The sequence below is a fragment of the Rattus norvegicus genome, chromosome 1, assembly GCF_021556685.1.
Source record: "Rattus norvegicus strain SHRSP/BbbUtx chromosome 1, alternate assembly SHRSP_T2T, whole genome shotgun sequence".
Classification (NCBI taxonomy): Eukaryota; Metazoa; Chordata; class Mammalia; order Rodentia; family Muridae; genus Rattus; species Rattus norvegicus.
The window spans coordinates 106,084,903-106,101,368 of NC_141534.1; the positions used below are offsets into that span (position 1 = coordinate 106,084,903).

The following is a 16,466-nucleotide window of genomic DNA, read 5'->3' on the forward strand; positions in this document are numbered from 1 at the left end:
AGCTGGCATTTAACACACATGCATTTTCCTGAGTCGCACAGATGGCTAGTTCTTGCTGCAGCTGCCTCGCCGTGTCGGAGCTGCCTCAGACTCAGTGTTTCTTTGAGGATGTGTCATGTGAAGCTGGCAAGTCCATCTGTGTGCACATTTCTGTGTGTCACCGCCTGGTCAGGCTGAGCTGCATGGCTAGGATGGAGTTGACTCGCCACTAAGTCCTTTCGCACCTTTGGTGGGCAGACACCTATGCGTGCTTCCTCAGACTCCTGTGAGACAAGGCTAGAAGCATAAGCACGGGACCCTGGATGGAGCCAGGAACCTTTCTGGAGGCTTCCGACACAATGACTGCAAAAATGCATGCATAGGTTACAATGAGGAGGGCAATTTAGTTAAAAGGATTGCTTTGAACCCAGGGTCTCAGATATGCTCGCAAACACTGGTTAACTAGGGTACTAACCCAAGCACCTTACTGGGAGATTCTACTAGACAAGGGCTCTACTTCTTAGCAATGCCCCCAGATCCTCACTGGAGGATTCTAGACAGGGGCAGTACTGCCACACCGCACCCCCAGCTCTCTATTGATTTTTGGACAGCGTCACATTCGTCTGCGGAGGCTGGTCTTGAACTCATCTGCAGTCCAGGCAGACCTGGAACTTGCTGTCTTCTTCCCTTACCATCTAGAGCCCCTGGGAAGAGAGACCTCTGCCATCAGGCCTTGGGGGGTGTGTTTATTTTGGATAACTGGTTGGAGGAAAAGGGAGGACAATAGCAATTGAGGGAGACAGGGACTTCCAAGCCACCCCTCTGGGCTGCTTTTATGAGGATCAGGACCTGTGGGAGGAATTAAATCCCCAGGGGCCTCAATTGTTCTGTGAAATGGGAACAACTTGATTGCATTCTTCCTTATGCCAAAGAGAAGATTCCATGAGAAGACATCTTCAAAAGCTCTTAACTCATTACACTGGTAGTGGTGAGAGGCAATTTTCATTAGTTGCTATTAATATGGTAAAAAAAACTGGGTGCTCCGCGCCCGTAAGTGGTCATTAAGCACCTACTTGGTGCCAGCGCTTGGCGCACATTGACTGGTTTCTCCAGCTACATCCCTTAGGAGATAATTCATTGTATTTTGCTGGACATCAAGATTTGGGATGCTAAGAGTCTCAAGGGGATTAGAGCAGGATTCAAATCCAGTGCCTGTGGCTCTATCTAAAACCTGAGACCTACTGTGGCCAGCTTTCATTCCTGCCAGCTCAGCTGTAAACCCTGAGGGCTTGCTCCCTAGAGGAAGGAGTTTGTGTGGCCTGGGACCTCTGAATCCTAACCTTCTAGATCCCTCAGGTGGCCTCTCACTGAGGTGAAACTGCAACCAGAGTCCAGGGAAGTGCACGCTAGGGCCATACCGATTTTGGCTTCTGGGTTGCATGGGCTGGCGGGGGAGGGGGGAAAAGGGGTTGGGAGGAGCCGAGTAGCTGCGACAGGGGTGGGGAGGAGCCAGGCGGGCACCGCGGCAGCCGGCGGGCGGGCGCGCGCGCGCTCGGGGCTGCAGCAGCCGGGGCTCCGGTGAGTCCGCCCCTCCCCCTCCCCCGCCCCCGCCCCAGCCTCATCCCAAGGGGGCGGCCCCAAGTGGGGGCGCGGAGGTCGGTGCAAAGAGGGGCGCATCTGGAGCTGGAGAGCTGAGTCTGCAGTGCCAGCTGGACGCCCCAGGGGAGGGGCACGTGGCCCTGGAAAAAGGGGGATCTTGATTTCAATACACCTGGGTGCACTTCACCCTCGCCCTCCCATCCCCAGAATATGGGGATTAGTGACCCATCTCATGACCTCTAAGTGATTAGAGCCATGTGACCTCTGAGCTCTTGGACTCGGTTCCCCTCTCCTGCAGCGTCTTGGGACCCTGACATTTTAACCCTTCCAGCACCCCTCCCCAAGAAAAATCCCATCTTCTGCAGACCGGATACATTGAGGACTTCAACTCCCAGCAGCCCTTGCAGCGTTGGTACGATAAAGCTGCAGTAGCATTAGCAGCAAGACCAGTTGGGAGTTGTAGTCCCTAAGCTTTTAACTAGCTGCTGGGGGCACGGAGGTGGGAGGGGGCGGCTGGACCTCACCGGGGTCATCTGGGGTCGCGCAGCTACTTCGAGTGGGGCAAGATGCAAAGCTTGGGCTGAATTTCCCCTCCCGGTTTGGGTCCCTAGATCAGTCACCAGCCCCCCTTCTTGCCACCTGGCAAGCGTGGGGACCGGTCCGCAGCGGCTAGGCTCGTCCACCCTGCAACCCCCATGGGCTACCGCCCCCCGCCTCCTCGGCTGCCACCCAAGACAAGGCAGGGATAAGCACAGGTGAGTCTGACCCTGGCCGAATGTCAGTCTTCATCAGCAACCCCTCTGCTCCTGACTGTCTGGCCCTCCTTCTTTCCTTCCGAGGAGGGGGGGCCCTTTCCCACCCATGTCTCTTGTCGAGCCCCAAATCTTGTGTCACTCCCTCCTCTCCCACCTCCACTTCTCTCTCCTGTTCTCCTTTTTAAAAATTTTTTTCCAGACCATGAGTCTGTCTGTCTGTGTTCCCAACTCTCTTCTTTTGCCTTGTATCTGAGGTCTCCAGCCATTGTCTGGTTGTCCAACCTGGAATTCGGCATATATATATTCTCTCTCTCTCTCTCTCTCTCTCTCTCTCTCTCTCTCTCTCTCTCTCTCTCTCTCTCTCTCTCTCTCTCTCTCTCTCTCTCTCTCTCTCTCTCCTGACCTACCTGTCTTTCTTTGGAAGGTATTTCTGTATTTCTGCCCACACCCCTGCCTTCCTTGTTTCACTTCTCTCTGTGTGTGCACCATGTCTTGGATAAAATGAAGTGCACGCTACTCCCAGCCTCTCCTTCCTCAACCTCTATACTCCGCATTCTGTGTCTATCTTTCCCTGGCTGCGGACTTCACTGGGTCCTATCTCCATCTGTCCCCGTAGCTCCCCTTCTCTCAACTTGGGGTTTCTGCCTCACACTTGACTCTCCTTCCTCTGACCCTCCAGCCGCCTTCCACTCTAAGCCTCCCACCAATGGTGTTCCAGCTGCCCAAAATGCTTTTACCTGCCACAGTCTGCCTGCCCACTATAGATGGCTGCCTCCAATCTCCCACTTTGGGTCTCAGAATACCTGCCCTGACTTTCAGTCTGTGCCCCCGTGGGACACATTCCTTTAGTCCGAGAGTGCCCTGCCTTTTGGCGTGGCTCCATTGATTTGTTTGCTCCTTAACTGCTCTCATTAGATGGTGACCCCAAGAAGTGACGATAACATCTGTCATCTTCAATCCTCTAATCCTGGCTCCTGAGCCACCACCCTCTGGCCTTTGCCCCCTTACCAGACCTCCTCCCTCCTTCTCGCTGCACCTTTCCTGTCCCCATCTGCGTCTCTGCTCACCCCACTCTTAAGTGTAGGATCACGTGGCCACTATGTCTGGGGACTACGAAGATGACCTCTGTCGGCGGGCCCTCATCCTGGTTTCAGACCTCTGTGCACGGATCCGAGATGCTGATACCAATGACAGGTGTCAAGAGTTCAACGAACTGCGAATCAGAGGATATCCCCGGGGTCCGGATGCAGGTCAGAACCCCAGCTGTCCCGACTAGACACTGCCTTCTACCCAACTCCCCAACAGCAAAGACTTGGGAAGGTCAGAGCTGAGCCGCTCAGCTTTCTACCCCCTGTACAGTCCCATTGAGAGCCTTGCCTCTGTTTTGCTGCTGCTTTGTCTCTGAACCCCTGAAAGGGGAGAAATAGCTTGTTTGCTTCTATTGGTCCATCTAACCCCCGACCTTGGAGTTTTGTCCCATAGACCTACTCCTTCCTAACTACAGCCATGAAATATCCCCGTCAGAAATCATGATTTTTTTTTTGAGTTGAGGAGAAAGTTGGGGATCAGATAAGGCTTTGTGGAAGCCTGGTTGGTCTCAAACTTGAAATAACCCTCCTGCCTCAGTCTCTCAGCTGTTGGGATTACAGACATGAACCACAATGGCTAGCTCTAGAAGAACTAATCACACCAAAAAGCTACAGAGTAAATCAGTCAAAGGCGGGGTGTTGGTTGTGGGGCAGAGTCCAGGAGCAGGAGGTATGACTGTCCAGTGTTCCCTTCCAGTGAGGTCACAGGTCATCTTTAATTCTCCCATTATACTGGTATGTGACTCCTCATTACCCACCAGAGAAGCGCCCCCAAACCTTAGTGCTTAGCGTTTTGGTTGGAGTTCGGGCATGTGATCCATCCACTAGCTTTTGCGTTACTGTGGCCAAATTCATGATGGAAACAAAGGAGGGAAGATTTACTTAGCTCGTGGGTTCAGAGGTGTGGCTCTGTCATAGGAAGAAGGCATTCACAGCATGGTCAACCAGGAAACAGATCCTGGGGATGCTGCTCCTACCTGGTTTTCCTATTTTATTGCACTTGGGCTTCCAGGTCATAGGGCAGTGCTGGCTGTATTGGGTGGGTTCTCCATGAGTCCTCTCTGGAAATGCCCTTGCACTTACAGACGTGTGCTGCATGTGTGCACGAGTGTGTTTGGCAGTCAGAAAACCCTTTAGGAGCTGTCTACTCTTTAATTTATTTTTACTTCATGTGTCTACCTATTTTGACTGCATATATATCTGTGCGCCACATATCTACTGTCAGATCCCCTGGAACTGGAGTTACAGATGGTCGTGAGCCACCATGTGGGTGCTATGAATTAAATCCAGGTCCTCCACAAGAGTAGCAAGTACCCTTAATTGCTGGCACATGCCTTTCAATTTTTTGAGGCAGGGTCTCTCATTGGCCTGAAACTCATCAAGTCAGCTTGGCTGCATGGCCGGTGAGCCCAGAGATCTGCTTGTCTCTGTGTCTGTGGGGGCTGGGATTACACGTGTGCACCGCCATGCCTGACTATTTTTATGTGGGTTATGGAGATCAAACTCAGTTCCTTTTGCTTTCAGGACTTTACTGACTGAGCTGTCTCCCCAGCCCCATGTTTTACATTTTGATATAGGGTCTCACTCAGTAACCAAAACTGGCCTGGGACTCATTATGTAGCCCAGATTGGCCGTAAACTCACAGCAACCCTCCTATCTTAGCCTATAGGCACTCAAATGACAGACATGAGCCACCCACACCTAGCTCCTAGGTAGTTTTAAATCTAGGAGAATTGACAGTGAAGAAGAAGCATCACAAGTAGATGATGTGGACTGTCTGTGTGGCAACCTTATTCCTTAGCTCTTCCAGTGATAGACTTTGGGCCCAGTGTAATTTAGCATTGTCCATGACTGTTCAGCGTGGCTCAGGGCAACAGGGAAAACATCTCAAGAGCTTGGAGCTCTCAGATATGTGCCTGTTCTAACAGGTTCACACCTAGGGGCTGGTCAGGCTTGGAGAGAGTGTGTCTTTTGCTCTAGGCACACAGCTGCCCTGGCTTTTCACTCTTTAAGCTGTGCAGACAGGCATGGGGGAGCAGGAGAGGCTTGAAGTTCTCTGGGACGGGGATCTTGTACTGCCAATGTTAGAAGCATCTAGCCAGTTTGCTGCATGATTCCCATGTGCTGGTCTCTCCCAGGTACAAAAGGCTTCTAAAATCCTGAACTCTGGTTTCAGTTGCATCTAGAGCTCTCTGTAGGAAGGGTGGCTACATAGGCAGGAGCACCCCGAGGGAGGTGGCAGGACAAAGCTCAGGGTCCTTGCAACAACACCTGGCACACATTCCCCAGACTTCCCTTTTCCCACAGTCTCAGTCTTCGCAGCAGGGACATGAGATATATATCACATTTAGGTCACACGGTAGCATGAGGATTAATGTCACACCCTGCTTTTGCATCGCCAGGTGATCTAGCACTACGAGGTGTTTCCTTCTTTCTGACTGTTCCCTGAACACAGCAATTATGGTTAGATGTGCCAACTGGCAATGACTGAGTTACCTCCCTGCCCAACAATCTCTCCATATACAAACAGCAAGGGCTCATCCTTGTTCTAACTCCCATCCCAGGAGTCTCCTCCAAATAAATTCTCACAGCTTAGAGAGTTACATCCAAGAGACCCTTCTCCTGGTATTGATAGAAAAGGAGCCATACACCGTAAACCCCACTCCCAGTACTAATTACTGAAAGAGCCATAAAACATTGGTTGTAAGAAATGGACTGTGCTGGGCTTTCGAAGCAAAACAGGGTAGCATGTTACTGACATTCAGAAGGCACCAGTTAGCATGTTATATCATGTGACCACAGTCCTGAGACTGGTTATCTGAACAAGGAAGTCTCTCTCGGGCCACTCTTCACCAAAAAGTAATGATGTGTGAAAGTAAGAACATAGGTTTTAAGTGTGGCAACTGTGGTGTATGGCGGGGGAAGGGAGGTTCCGTGCACGTGTGCATTGCACACAAGAGAAGCCAGAGGTCAACCATAGATGATATTGGTCCACTTTGTTTTTTGAAACAGACTCGCTGTTCACTAAGTAAGCTAGGCTGACTGGCCAGTCAGCTCCCAAGGATCCAGGTGACTCTGCCTCCCCAGTGCTGGGATTACAAGCACATGCTACGCTGCCCAGCCTTTCTGTGCAGGAGCTGGGAATCCAAACTTGGATCTTATACTTGTGCAGCAAGTACTTTACTGATTGAGGTCTCACCCCTGTCCCCATTCATCATCTCGTGTCTCTGGACCTCCACTTCCTGTTGTTGAATGGGGCCAATATGTTGTCAATCTCCCGGGGTAACCCTGAGGTGCCAGTTATATTGTCACATCTCAAAATGTTTGCTACTGTGTTCTGCCTGTCATTTGCCTTCATTGCTGTCAACTGCAACAAAGAACAGAGTAGATTCATCCCACGTGCCAAAGGCAGAGCATAAACCTCGTAGAAGTTAAGGTGGATTCCCAAGGACAGGTAGCAACTTTTTTCCTGGATCGTCTCTAAGCTTTGAGAGGTCTTGTCCTTCAGAAATGCCCCATGACAGAGAAACAACATGAGCTAGAGAGAACAAAGCCTGAAGACAGCCTTCAGGACCTGCTACCTACACAATGTGACCCCCACAGGCTCTGTAAAACAGCCATTGTATAACAGTGTGACCATAGCAGAAGCATAGAGCGCAAACCCAGGCATTCTGAGAAAGTAGTCAAGGCAGCACTGACCTGACCCCTCATGACCCACGATCTCTCTCTTCACCCTTTCCAGACATTTCCGTGAGCCTGCTGTCAGTCATCGTGACGTTCTGTGGCATCGTCCTCTTGGGTGTCTCTCTCTTCGTGTCCTGGAAGTTGTGCTGGGTGCCCTGGAGGGACAAAGGGGGCTCAGCAGTGGGTGGTGGCCCCCTGCGCAAAGACTTAGCCCCTGGGGTTGGGCTGGCAGGCCTGGTAGGAGGTGGTGGGCACCATCTGGGAGCCAGCCTAGGTGGCCATCCCCTGCTGGGTGGTCCGCACCATCATGCACACCCAGCCCACCATCCACCATTTGCTGAACTGCTGGAACCAGGTGGCCTTGGGGGCTCTGAGCCTCCAGAACCTTCCTACCTGGACATGGACTCATATCCAGAGGCTGCTGTGGCCTCTGTGGTAGCTGCTGGGGTCAAACCAAGCCAGACATCCCCTGAGCTGCCTTCTGAGGGTGGAACAGGCTCTGGGCTGCTCCTGCTGCCTCCCAGTGGTGGGGGCTTGCCCAGTGCCCAGTCTCATCAGCAGGTCACAAGTCTAGCACCCACCACCAGGTGAGAAAGGGGATTGGGCTTGGGGCTTCACTATGACACTCTGCTTCTCTGTCTCGTTCTTATCTGTGGCTCTTCCGATACCAGGGTCAGGACAGGTAATGGTATACTGACTCCTGGAAGCTAGGGAGGATGAGACCAAGGCCTAGACTCCTATACTTAAGAGAAAGGGAGGGGTTGGGGATTTAGCTCAGTGGTAGAGCGCTTGCCTAGGAAGCGCAAGGCCCTGGGTTCGGTCCCCAGCTCCGAAAAAAAGAACCAAAAAAAAAAAAAAAAAAGAAGAAGAAGTAGCCTGGAGACAAGAATCTCGGGTTAGAAGCTAGTGTGGTAGTATACCTGCTATCCCAGCCATTTTGCAGGCTAAGACAAGAAGATCTAATTTTTGAGGCTGGCCTAGGCAACTTAGTGAAGAAACCCTGTCTTAAAATAAAAACTAAAAATAAGGCTGGGGGCATGGCTCAGTGGGGGAGCCCCTGTCTAGAATCCCCCAGGGAGGGGTTGGGGAGATGTGACTGATGGGTAGAACCCTTCCCTCAATGAGATGCCAGGATGTGGTTCTGCCAAAGTTTGGCATAGCTGACAAAAAGCCTAGGTTTGATGGGGACTAGTCTCTGAGGTTTAGGTAATTATCAGTCCCATTCAGTGTAAGCTATAATTAGAAGCCTGGACCTGTTGGTCACCTGACTGTTCTCAGTCTTCCTCTGTCTGTGCATGTAAGCTTAGGGTCTGGTAGATCAGCCTCTGGTACATGCTGTGTCCAGGCCTCCACCTTCAGGGCTCTGACAGTCCAAGGGGTACACACTAGGAGACAGGAAGCAGCTCTGGAGACTACCAAGGCTTGGAGGAAGCTGAGAATTTCCTGGAGGTGGAGGTATCGTGATGGACACTTGTATGGTGGGGAGGCTAAGAAGGGGTGCCCACATTGTTTCAGGCAGGAGAAAGAGCAGAAGAGGCCAAGTGTGTGTGTGTGAAAGCCAGGAGGCATGTAGGCAGGGGATAAAATCTGGGAAAAGCCTGGGACGTGAAGCTTCGGACACCAGACCCATCAAGGCTAGAAGTGGCAGGTGGGAAGGCTGCGTCCTGAGGGCACTGGAGAGCCACTGCGGGGCTGTGAGCCAAGGAGGAGAGGTGCCAACTCTTGAGCCATCTAGAGAAGGAGAAATGCAGCCAGTAGCCTAGGCAGGCAGAGGACAGGCCGAGCCCAGAGCAGCCATTAGTGATGAGCTACGGAAATGGGGGCCGGGCCTAAGATGGCTTTGAGGTATCAGGATGGAAAGGACATCTGGCCACCAACTTGAGTCCTGATGACCTTGAGGTCTGTCTGGGGCTAGTTCAGAAATGCAGATAACACTCCTGCTGCAAATGGGGAAATTGAGGCTCAGGAAGCACAGGCATCTTATCCAAGATCAAGGCTGGGAATCAGATGGGATCAGATGCCACTTGGATCTGAACCTCACTTTGGTCTTCCCTGACACACAGGTACCCAGCCCTGCCTCGGCCCCTCACCCAGCAGACCCTGACCACCCAAGCAGACCCAAGCAGTGAGGAGCGACCACCTGCACTGCCCTTACCCCTGCCAGGCGGAGAGGAGAAAGCCAAGCTCATCGGTCAGATCAAGCCAGAGCTATACCAGGGCACTGGACCTGGTGGCCGGCGAAGCGGCGGGGGCTCTGGGGAGGCAGGGGCACCCTGTGGCCGCATCAGTTTTGCCCTTCGGTACCTCTATGGCTCTGACCAGCTCGTGGTGCGGATCCTTCAGGCCCTGGATCTCCCAGCAAAGGACTCCAATGGGTTCTCAGACCCCTACGTCAAGATCTACCTGTTGCCTGATCGCAAAAAGAAGTTCCAGACCAAGGTCAGGGCAAGGGGGCAGGTTTCACACTCTGTGTGTGTGTGTGTGTGTGTGTGTGTGTGTGTGTGTGTGTGTGTGTGTGTGTGTGTTCTACCAGGTTTGAGAGAGGGGGCTGGGGAGGAGCCCTGGGTCTGAGGGAAGGGGGCTTGAGGTCTGTATCCTGAGTCTGAGGGAGGAATCTGGAGAAGACCCCTGGGTCAAGAGAAGGAGGCTGGGATCTGAACTCCTGGGTTTGGGAGAGGAGTTCTGGAGTCTTCATCCCTGGGTCTGAAGGAGGAAGGCAGGGACCTGAAACTGGGTCTGAGAAAAATGGTATTTGGAGGAGGTTGGGCGTTATGGAGGAGGGCTGTGGTATGAACCTCTGGGCCTGAAAGAGAAGAGCTAGGGAGGACCTCCATGTCTTCAGGAGGAGGGCAGAGTATAGATCTGTGGCTGTGAGGAAATAGGGCTGAAATCTGTATCCTGAGTCTGAAAGACGAGACTTGGGAGGTCCCGTGGGTGTGAGGGAGGAGGCTGGATCTGGACACTCAGGGCAGATAGGGGCACATGATCTACTGATCCTGGGAACAAAGCCAGTGGGCATCAGAACTGTCTCTGCCTCCACCCCACAGGTGCACAGGAAGACGCTGAACCCTATCTTCAACGAGACGTTTCAGTTTTCGGTACCCTTGGCCGAGCTGGCGCAGCGCAAGCTGCACTTCAGTGTCTATGACTTCGACAGATTCTCGAGGCACGATCTCATCGGCCAGGTGGTTTTGGACAACCTGCTGGAGCTTGCTGAACAGCCCCCTGACCGTCCACTCTGGAGGGACATCCTGGAGGGTGGCTCGGTCAGTGGCTCCATCCCATAATGGGCCCTGGCACCGGCTGGTTCTTCTCTCTGCATCCTCAGGTCCCCTTGTCTCTCTCCCTCCTCACCTGGGACTTTCCACATTCTCATTTCCCATCCCAGAGTGGCCTAAGCATTCTTCTGAGGGAATATTGCAGCCACAGAAGCTAGGATGATAGAGGGACTCAAAGGGATCTCTGCCCTTTCCGGCTTTATGGAATACTACTTACCATCAGGCCAGAAGCCTAGGCTCCCAAGCTTGTCTCCCACCCAGTACCTCAGGACTTCACACTACATCACTGTGACTTTTGCCCTCTGGCCTAGGTGTCACTAGTCAACTCCTTCTCCATAACTTTCCCTCCCAGCAGCCCCTTATTCATTTCCAGACTTCCGGCACTCAGGCCCTCTCTGAAGGTCCTAATTCTTCAAATCACTCCCTTCAAACCCTTCCATATCCTTTCCTTCTGTCTTCTTGGGGTTCCTTGGGAATCCTACCACCTGGCTCTTCAGACATCTCATATATTGGGTTCCTCCTACTTCTCATAGCATCAGATCAAAGAGCCCACACCCTGGACTCTCTGGTTTTTATGGCCCCTGGCAAGGGACCTCTCATTCCCTTGTGGTCCCAGTGCCATGCTGAGGCCTGGTTGAGTGTCCTGAGCCCTTGGGTCCTCAGGCCTCATACCCAACCCAGTTTGTATCTGTGGCTCCTACTAGTTTTGGGGATCCAGGAGAGGGCAGTTCTGGGCCTCAGTCTTCTCCTGTGTCAGGGATTTGGATGAAGCAGCTGCCTGGAGCTCTTCCGTAAGAAACCTGCTTGTCCCTCAGTCTCCAGGACCTAGGAACTCCCATTCACCCAGCTGCCACCTGAGGTGCCCGTGCAAGGGCTTTGCTCTGCCTCCGTCCTGTCTCCTTCTGCCCAGCCCTCTGTCACCTGAGGCCTTCACTCAGCCTTCATTCATACATTCCCCCACCAGAGTGGAAAAGCAGAGACCCTGAGAGAAAGGTAGAAGAGACAGAGAGAAGCAAGTGCTGAGGTGGGAACAGGCACTCAGTCACAGGCGGCAGGGTTGGCAGCTAGAGGCCACAGAGAAGAGACAGACTGAGCCACACACAGAGCCTCCTGGCCTACATGACTTGAGGATGGCAAGATTGCTGGAGAGCACGTGAGACACACGAAGAACAGGATAAAGCGTCCAGGGAGGCCTCTTGTCAGTTCTGGGACACTCTAGAAGGAAGCAGTGGCCAGAGTCCTGTGGGACCCACACCCCGGGGCCTCCAGCCCCTGGCACAGCTCACTGCTGTCAAGGTCTTTGCACATGCTGTTCTCTCTGCTCATGAAACCTTTCCCCCTCAGCCTGGTTTCATCCCTGACCCTTCAAAGCCCTAACATTGTGATCTTATCTCATAAGCTCCTGTGTGCCCTCAAGCCCCGTGTGTGCCCCTAACTCTGGGCCCTGGCACTCTGATGACTTACACCGGGCATGATTGTTCCCCCTTCTCGCTAGGTCTCTCCCTCAGTCTCTGACTATTTCTCTATTTTGGCCTTTGTCTCTCCTGCCTACCAGGTCAGTGCCCCACTCTACCTGTCTATCCCCCCACCTAACCCCATCTACCTGTTTCTCTGGGTTTCTGTCTCTTTCTGATCTCTGTCCATTTCTTTCTTTCTCTGATCTCTGTCCTCTCCTCTCAGTTTCTGTCTCTCTCTTGCCAATTCTCTCTCTCCCTCTCCCTGGTCTCTGGGCCCCACCATCTTCTCTACAGAACAAACAGTCTGATGATGGTGAACAGCTGTAGTAGAGAAGCTATGGGGCCTTAGCCAAGAGTCAGACTGTTCAGTACACGGGAGCCTAGCAGTGGGGCGCAGGGAAGGTAGAATGGCGAGGGCTGCAGGGAAAGATGGTCACGCTGCCTGTCCTCTGTTCCCACTGCAGGAAAAGGCAGATCTTGGGGAGCTCAACTTCTCACTCTGCTACCTCCCCACGGCCGGGCGCCTCACCGTGACCATCATCAAAGCCTCTAACCTCAAAGCAATGGACCTCACTGGTTTCTCAGGTGTGTCTGGGTTGCTGAAGAAGATTAGGGTCTGGGAGAGGAGGGCTGAGGCCTGGATCCCTGGGCCTGAGGAAGAAGGGATCTGCTCAGTTCCCTGGCTTCTCTGTACAGACCCCTACGTGAAGGCCTCTCTGATCAGCGAGGGGCGGCGTCTGAAGAAACGGAAGACCTCCATTAAGAAGAACACGCTGAACCCCACATACAACGAGGCCCTGGTGTTCGACGTGGCTCCGGAGAGCGTGGAGAACGTGGGTCTCAGTATCGCAGTGGTAGACTATGACTGGTGAGAGCACCCATGAGGTGGGACAAGGCGCGGTTGGAGGTGGCTGGCTACCTCCCCCGACCTTTCCGGTAATCGCTTTCCCAATCCCCAGCATCGGCCACAATGAAGTGATCGGGGTGTGCCGCGTGGGCCCAGAGGCCGCTGACCCACATGGCAGAGAACACTGGGCAGAGATGCTGGCTAACCCTCGCAAGCCTGTGGAGCACTGGCACCAGCTAGTGGAGGTGAGTGGAGGCCACCTCGGCCCTGCACGGGCACCGAGGGCCCAAGCTGTCTGGCTGCCGCGTGAGCTAAGAGCGATTCGGTTTCCTTTACCGATTCTCCAGCCTGTGACTGGCAGCTAAGTCGAGGGCCACTGTGAGGGTTTAGTTTGTCGAGTGTTTAGGAGTGGCCAGCTGCTACTCTTTCCCACAGACGCTAAACACAAAATATAGGAACAAGCTGGGTGATAAACCGTTTTCCCCCTCTCCCTCAGAGCAAGGTGTGAATATTAGTAGATGGCGGTGTAAAGAAGAGAAGTATTCTTTTTTGAATGAATAAGAAAATAGCAGGCAGTTGGGCATAGCTCAGCAACACCACAACACTCACAACAATAACAGACTCCAAAGACGACGTAACAAAATGTCGCCGGGTAGCATCCCTTGCAAAGAACACTGTGTGTCGGTTTCTTGCCTAGGGGCTGTGGTCTGAGGCTTTTGAGGTAGAGGGCTTTCCATACAGGCCCTGGGAGAACATTCTGGAAGACAGAGCATTGTGAGGGGCTTAGAAGGAGGCTCAGGTGGGCAAGGTGGGGCACAGGTTGGGGAGACCGGGTAGCTGTGGCCACTTTTATAAAAGAATGTAGTTTATGTGTATGGGTGTTTTGCCTGCTTGTGTGTCTGCAAACCATTTGCGTGCAATGCCTGCCGAAGCCAGAACAGGGTGTCAGATCCCCTGGAATCAGACTTACAGATGGATCTGAGCTGCCCTGTGGGTGCTGGGGACAGAATCTAGGTTCTCTGGAAGAGCAGCCAGTGCTCTTAACCCTTAACCTCTCCAGCCCGAACAAGTGGCCATTTTTGTATTAGAAGCTGTGCCTCCACTTCTCAGCCATGCAAAAGTTGTTTAAGGTTGCCTTTTGGGGCTGGAGAGACAGCTTAGTCAGTAAGTACCTTCAGTGCACGCATGGGGACTGTGTTTAAAGCCCTAGAATGAAGGTAAAAATCAGGTCTGGAGTCACACCCTAAAAACCCAGCAGCGAGGAAGAAGAGACAGAAAAAAGTCTGAGGCTCACTGGCCAGACAGCGTAGCCTAATTGATGAGCCCCAGATCCTGTTGAAAGACTTGGTCTCAAAACACAAAGTGGGGCTGGGGAGATGGCACAGTGAGTAGGAGCCTTTGCTCTGCAAGCAAGAGGACCTGAGTCTGAATCCCCAGCACCCATGACTGCCACGTCCCCGACCACAGTCTTGAGGGGAAGGGAGCTCCCCTGCAGCCAGCCTAGCTGGAGTGGTAAGGTTCCCATTCAGGCAGAGACCCTGTCTCAAGGCAGTCGGGGGAGAGTAGCAACAGAGGACCCACATCCTGCTCTGGGCTCCGTCTGTGCACAGGCATGTATACACATAGGTATGGACACCTGCACACACAAACACACATCACACATACAGTCCACGCATGCACAGCCACACGTGTATACACCAAGCACAAGCTACACATGTACACACCATGTCTCTACAGAACACTCATGAATATACCACAAGCACACACATGCACACACACACACACTCATCCATGGGTTCACAGAAAACGTCGAGGTGACTGCTTTCTCTCTGCAAAGACATCCACTTTGAAAATATTGACAAATTTGCTTTCACAGAAGTGGAGAAAAGTAAAGTTGCTGTAAATTCTGTTCAGAGTGATGTAGATTTCAGTGCCTTGATCTTTGTTTCTTGGTAGTTTTCTGTTGCTTTGGTGTTCTAAGGAAAAGTCACCCTAAACAGTGTATATGCTGGGTTCGTGTCTCACACCTGTAAGACCTCTCAGGAGGTCAAAACAGGGAGGCTGCCTTGAGTTTCAAGCCAGCCTGGATTACAGAGTGAGTTCCAGGTCAGACTGGGCTATGGAATGAGGGAGTCTGAGTCTGAGGCTAACCCTATCCCTGAGGCTGAGGCTAATCCCAAGTCGATTCTACTCTCCATTGAGACTTGCACCCCCCCACACACATCCACAAGCCCCTTTTCCAGCAGGTTGAACAGCTAGGCCCAGAGCTCAGAATTGAGATCCTGAGAGATGGGACCCTTTTGTGAGGACAGAAGCTGTGTTCCCTTGGGCATTCATTCACTGTTTCAATGAGCTCACTCACTCTACTCTGGAAACTTCCAGTGAGCCACACTGCCACCACTAGGTGACACTGCAGGATGGAGACCTTCGCTGGAGGGCGGGGTTTCAGCCCAAGGCAGCTTGGCAGCCTCTAGCTAGCCGACCCTGCCCAAAACCTGCGGACTGCTCTGTGGCTCCCCAGGACCTCCTGAGCCTCCGACACACCTTATGGCCCCTTTCTGTGACCCTATCTACTTGCGTTTTTAGATATTTATCTTTTGTTTCCCCGCTGGTAGAATGGATGGTGATACCATTTCCCAAACCCCGCCCCCGCCCCGCCCCCGCCCCCGCCCCGCCCCCCGCCCGGGAACTAAGACAGCATGTAGAGGAATGGGACAGAATCGTCCCTCACGGTAAGGAGGTTGTTTTCTTTCACCCCCAACTCCAGGAGAAGACTCTAAGCAGCTTTACCAAGGGCGGCAAAGGATTGTCAGAGAAAGAGAATTCAGAGTGAGGGTAAGTCCTGGAGGAGGCAGGTGCACCTCTGAGCTCTGACTGAGGGAGGGAGAAATGGGCCTGAGGGAGGGGGAAATGGGCCGGAGGGAGGGGACTAGGCCCCCTCCACGGTGCTGATATAGCTACGTGGTTACATCCTACCCTCTCAGGTCTCTCCTCTTCAACTTTTAGGTCTGGTCTAGGCCTGGGATTGGACCAGGCGCCCTCAGGACCCATCCCTTCCTGCCCGGACTGTGAACTCATCTCGAAGCCATAATGTCCGAGCTGCTGGTGCGGGGCGGCCTGGACCTGTTCCTCCTTATCCTGGAGGCGTGAGGCTAGGAGGCAGCAGGCCCAGCTCCCTGTTTCAGGGTGGGAGGTTCTCGGCCTCCATTGTCTGTCTTCTTATCCCCAGAGTTCCCCCTAGAGGCAGGGGGCCATGCATGTCTGGGGACCCCTGCCCCCACCCCTCTGTCTGTCTCTCTGTCTGTCCCTTTGCTGTCGTCTAAGTCTTGCTGTTCTGGCCTGTGTCCTCACTGTGAATGTCGACAGACCAATCCTTGATGTCCCCTGAACAGACACACCCTCCAGCGTCCACCCTTTCTGTCCCTCCATCTGCGTCTGGCCGACCCCCCCTCTGCCGCTGCTATCGTCACCAGAAATAAACACACTCTGTGAGTCTCATTCCACCCGGGGCTCCTGTCTCCCTGGGACCAGGAGGTGTGCTAGAGCATGAGAGGGTGTGTGACTAGGCCACTAAGTGATTTCTCCAAACCTTAGCCTCTGAATGATATTTACAGATGGAAATCAAAACAGATTTCCCGACTGTTTCATCTCTTAGACGAAGTGACAGAAATTTCTTATGTGCTTCTAAAAAACCTTCCAAAGACAGATCATCCTAGGTAATGGGGCAGCTTGGAGGCTGGCTTGGCCTTCCTCTCCTGGGTACAGGCTGTCTTCTACCA

The 16,466-nt window shown here is 53.0% G+C and overlaps 1 protein-coding gene across 9 annotated transcripts; it reads left to right on the forward strand.

The window, feature by feature from the left end:
• Window positions 1-1,490: 1,490 nt before the first annotated feature.
• On the forward strand, window positions 1,491-16,190 carry Syt3 (synaptotagmin 3). 9 transcript variants are annotated; one of them, XM_087639247.1, is made up of 12 exons: window positions 1,491-1,557; window positions 1,877-1,990; window positions 2,190-2,333; window positions 3,413-3,583; window positions 7,164-7,692; window positions 9,169-9,544; window positions 10,153-10,371; window positions 12,305-12,425; window positions 12,537-12,708; window positions 12,800-12,932; window positions 15,455-15,522; window positions 15,694-16,190. In XM_087639247.1, the coding sequence occupies exons 4-11, from the start codon at window positions 3,433-3,435 to the stop codon at window positions 15,518-15,520; spliced, it is 1,767 nt and encodes a 588-aa protein (XP_087495373.1). In that variant the 5' UTR covers window positions 1,491-1,557; window positions 1,877-1,990; window positions 2,190-2,333; window positions 3,413-3,432; the 3' UTR covers window positions 15,521-15,522; window positions 15,694-16,190.
• Window positions 16,191-16,466: the final 276 nt, after the last annotated feature.

What these genes read in the sequence shown, in the direction of transcription:
- Syt3 (XM_087639247.1), top strand. Translation starts at nt 3,433, where the DNA reads ATGTCTGGGGACTACGAAGATGACCTCTGTCGGCGGGCCCTCATCCTG. An exon ending in ACATCCTGGAGGGTGGCTCG is followed by an intron (nt 10,372 to 12,304) that starts GTCAGTGGCTCC and finishes TTCCCACTGCAG; the next exon opens with GAAAAGGCAGATCTTGGGGA. An exon ending in GCAGTGGTAGACTATGACTG is followed by an intron (nt 12,709 to 12,799) that starts GTGAGAGCACCC and finishes CCCAATCCCCAG; the next exon opens with CATCGGCCACAATGAAGTGA.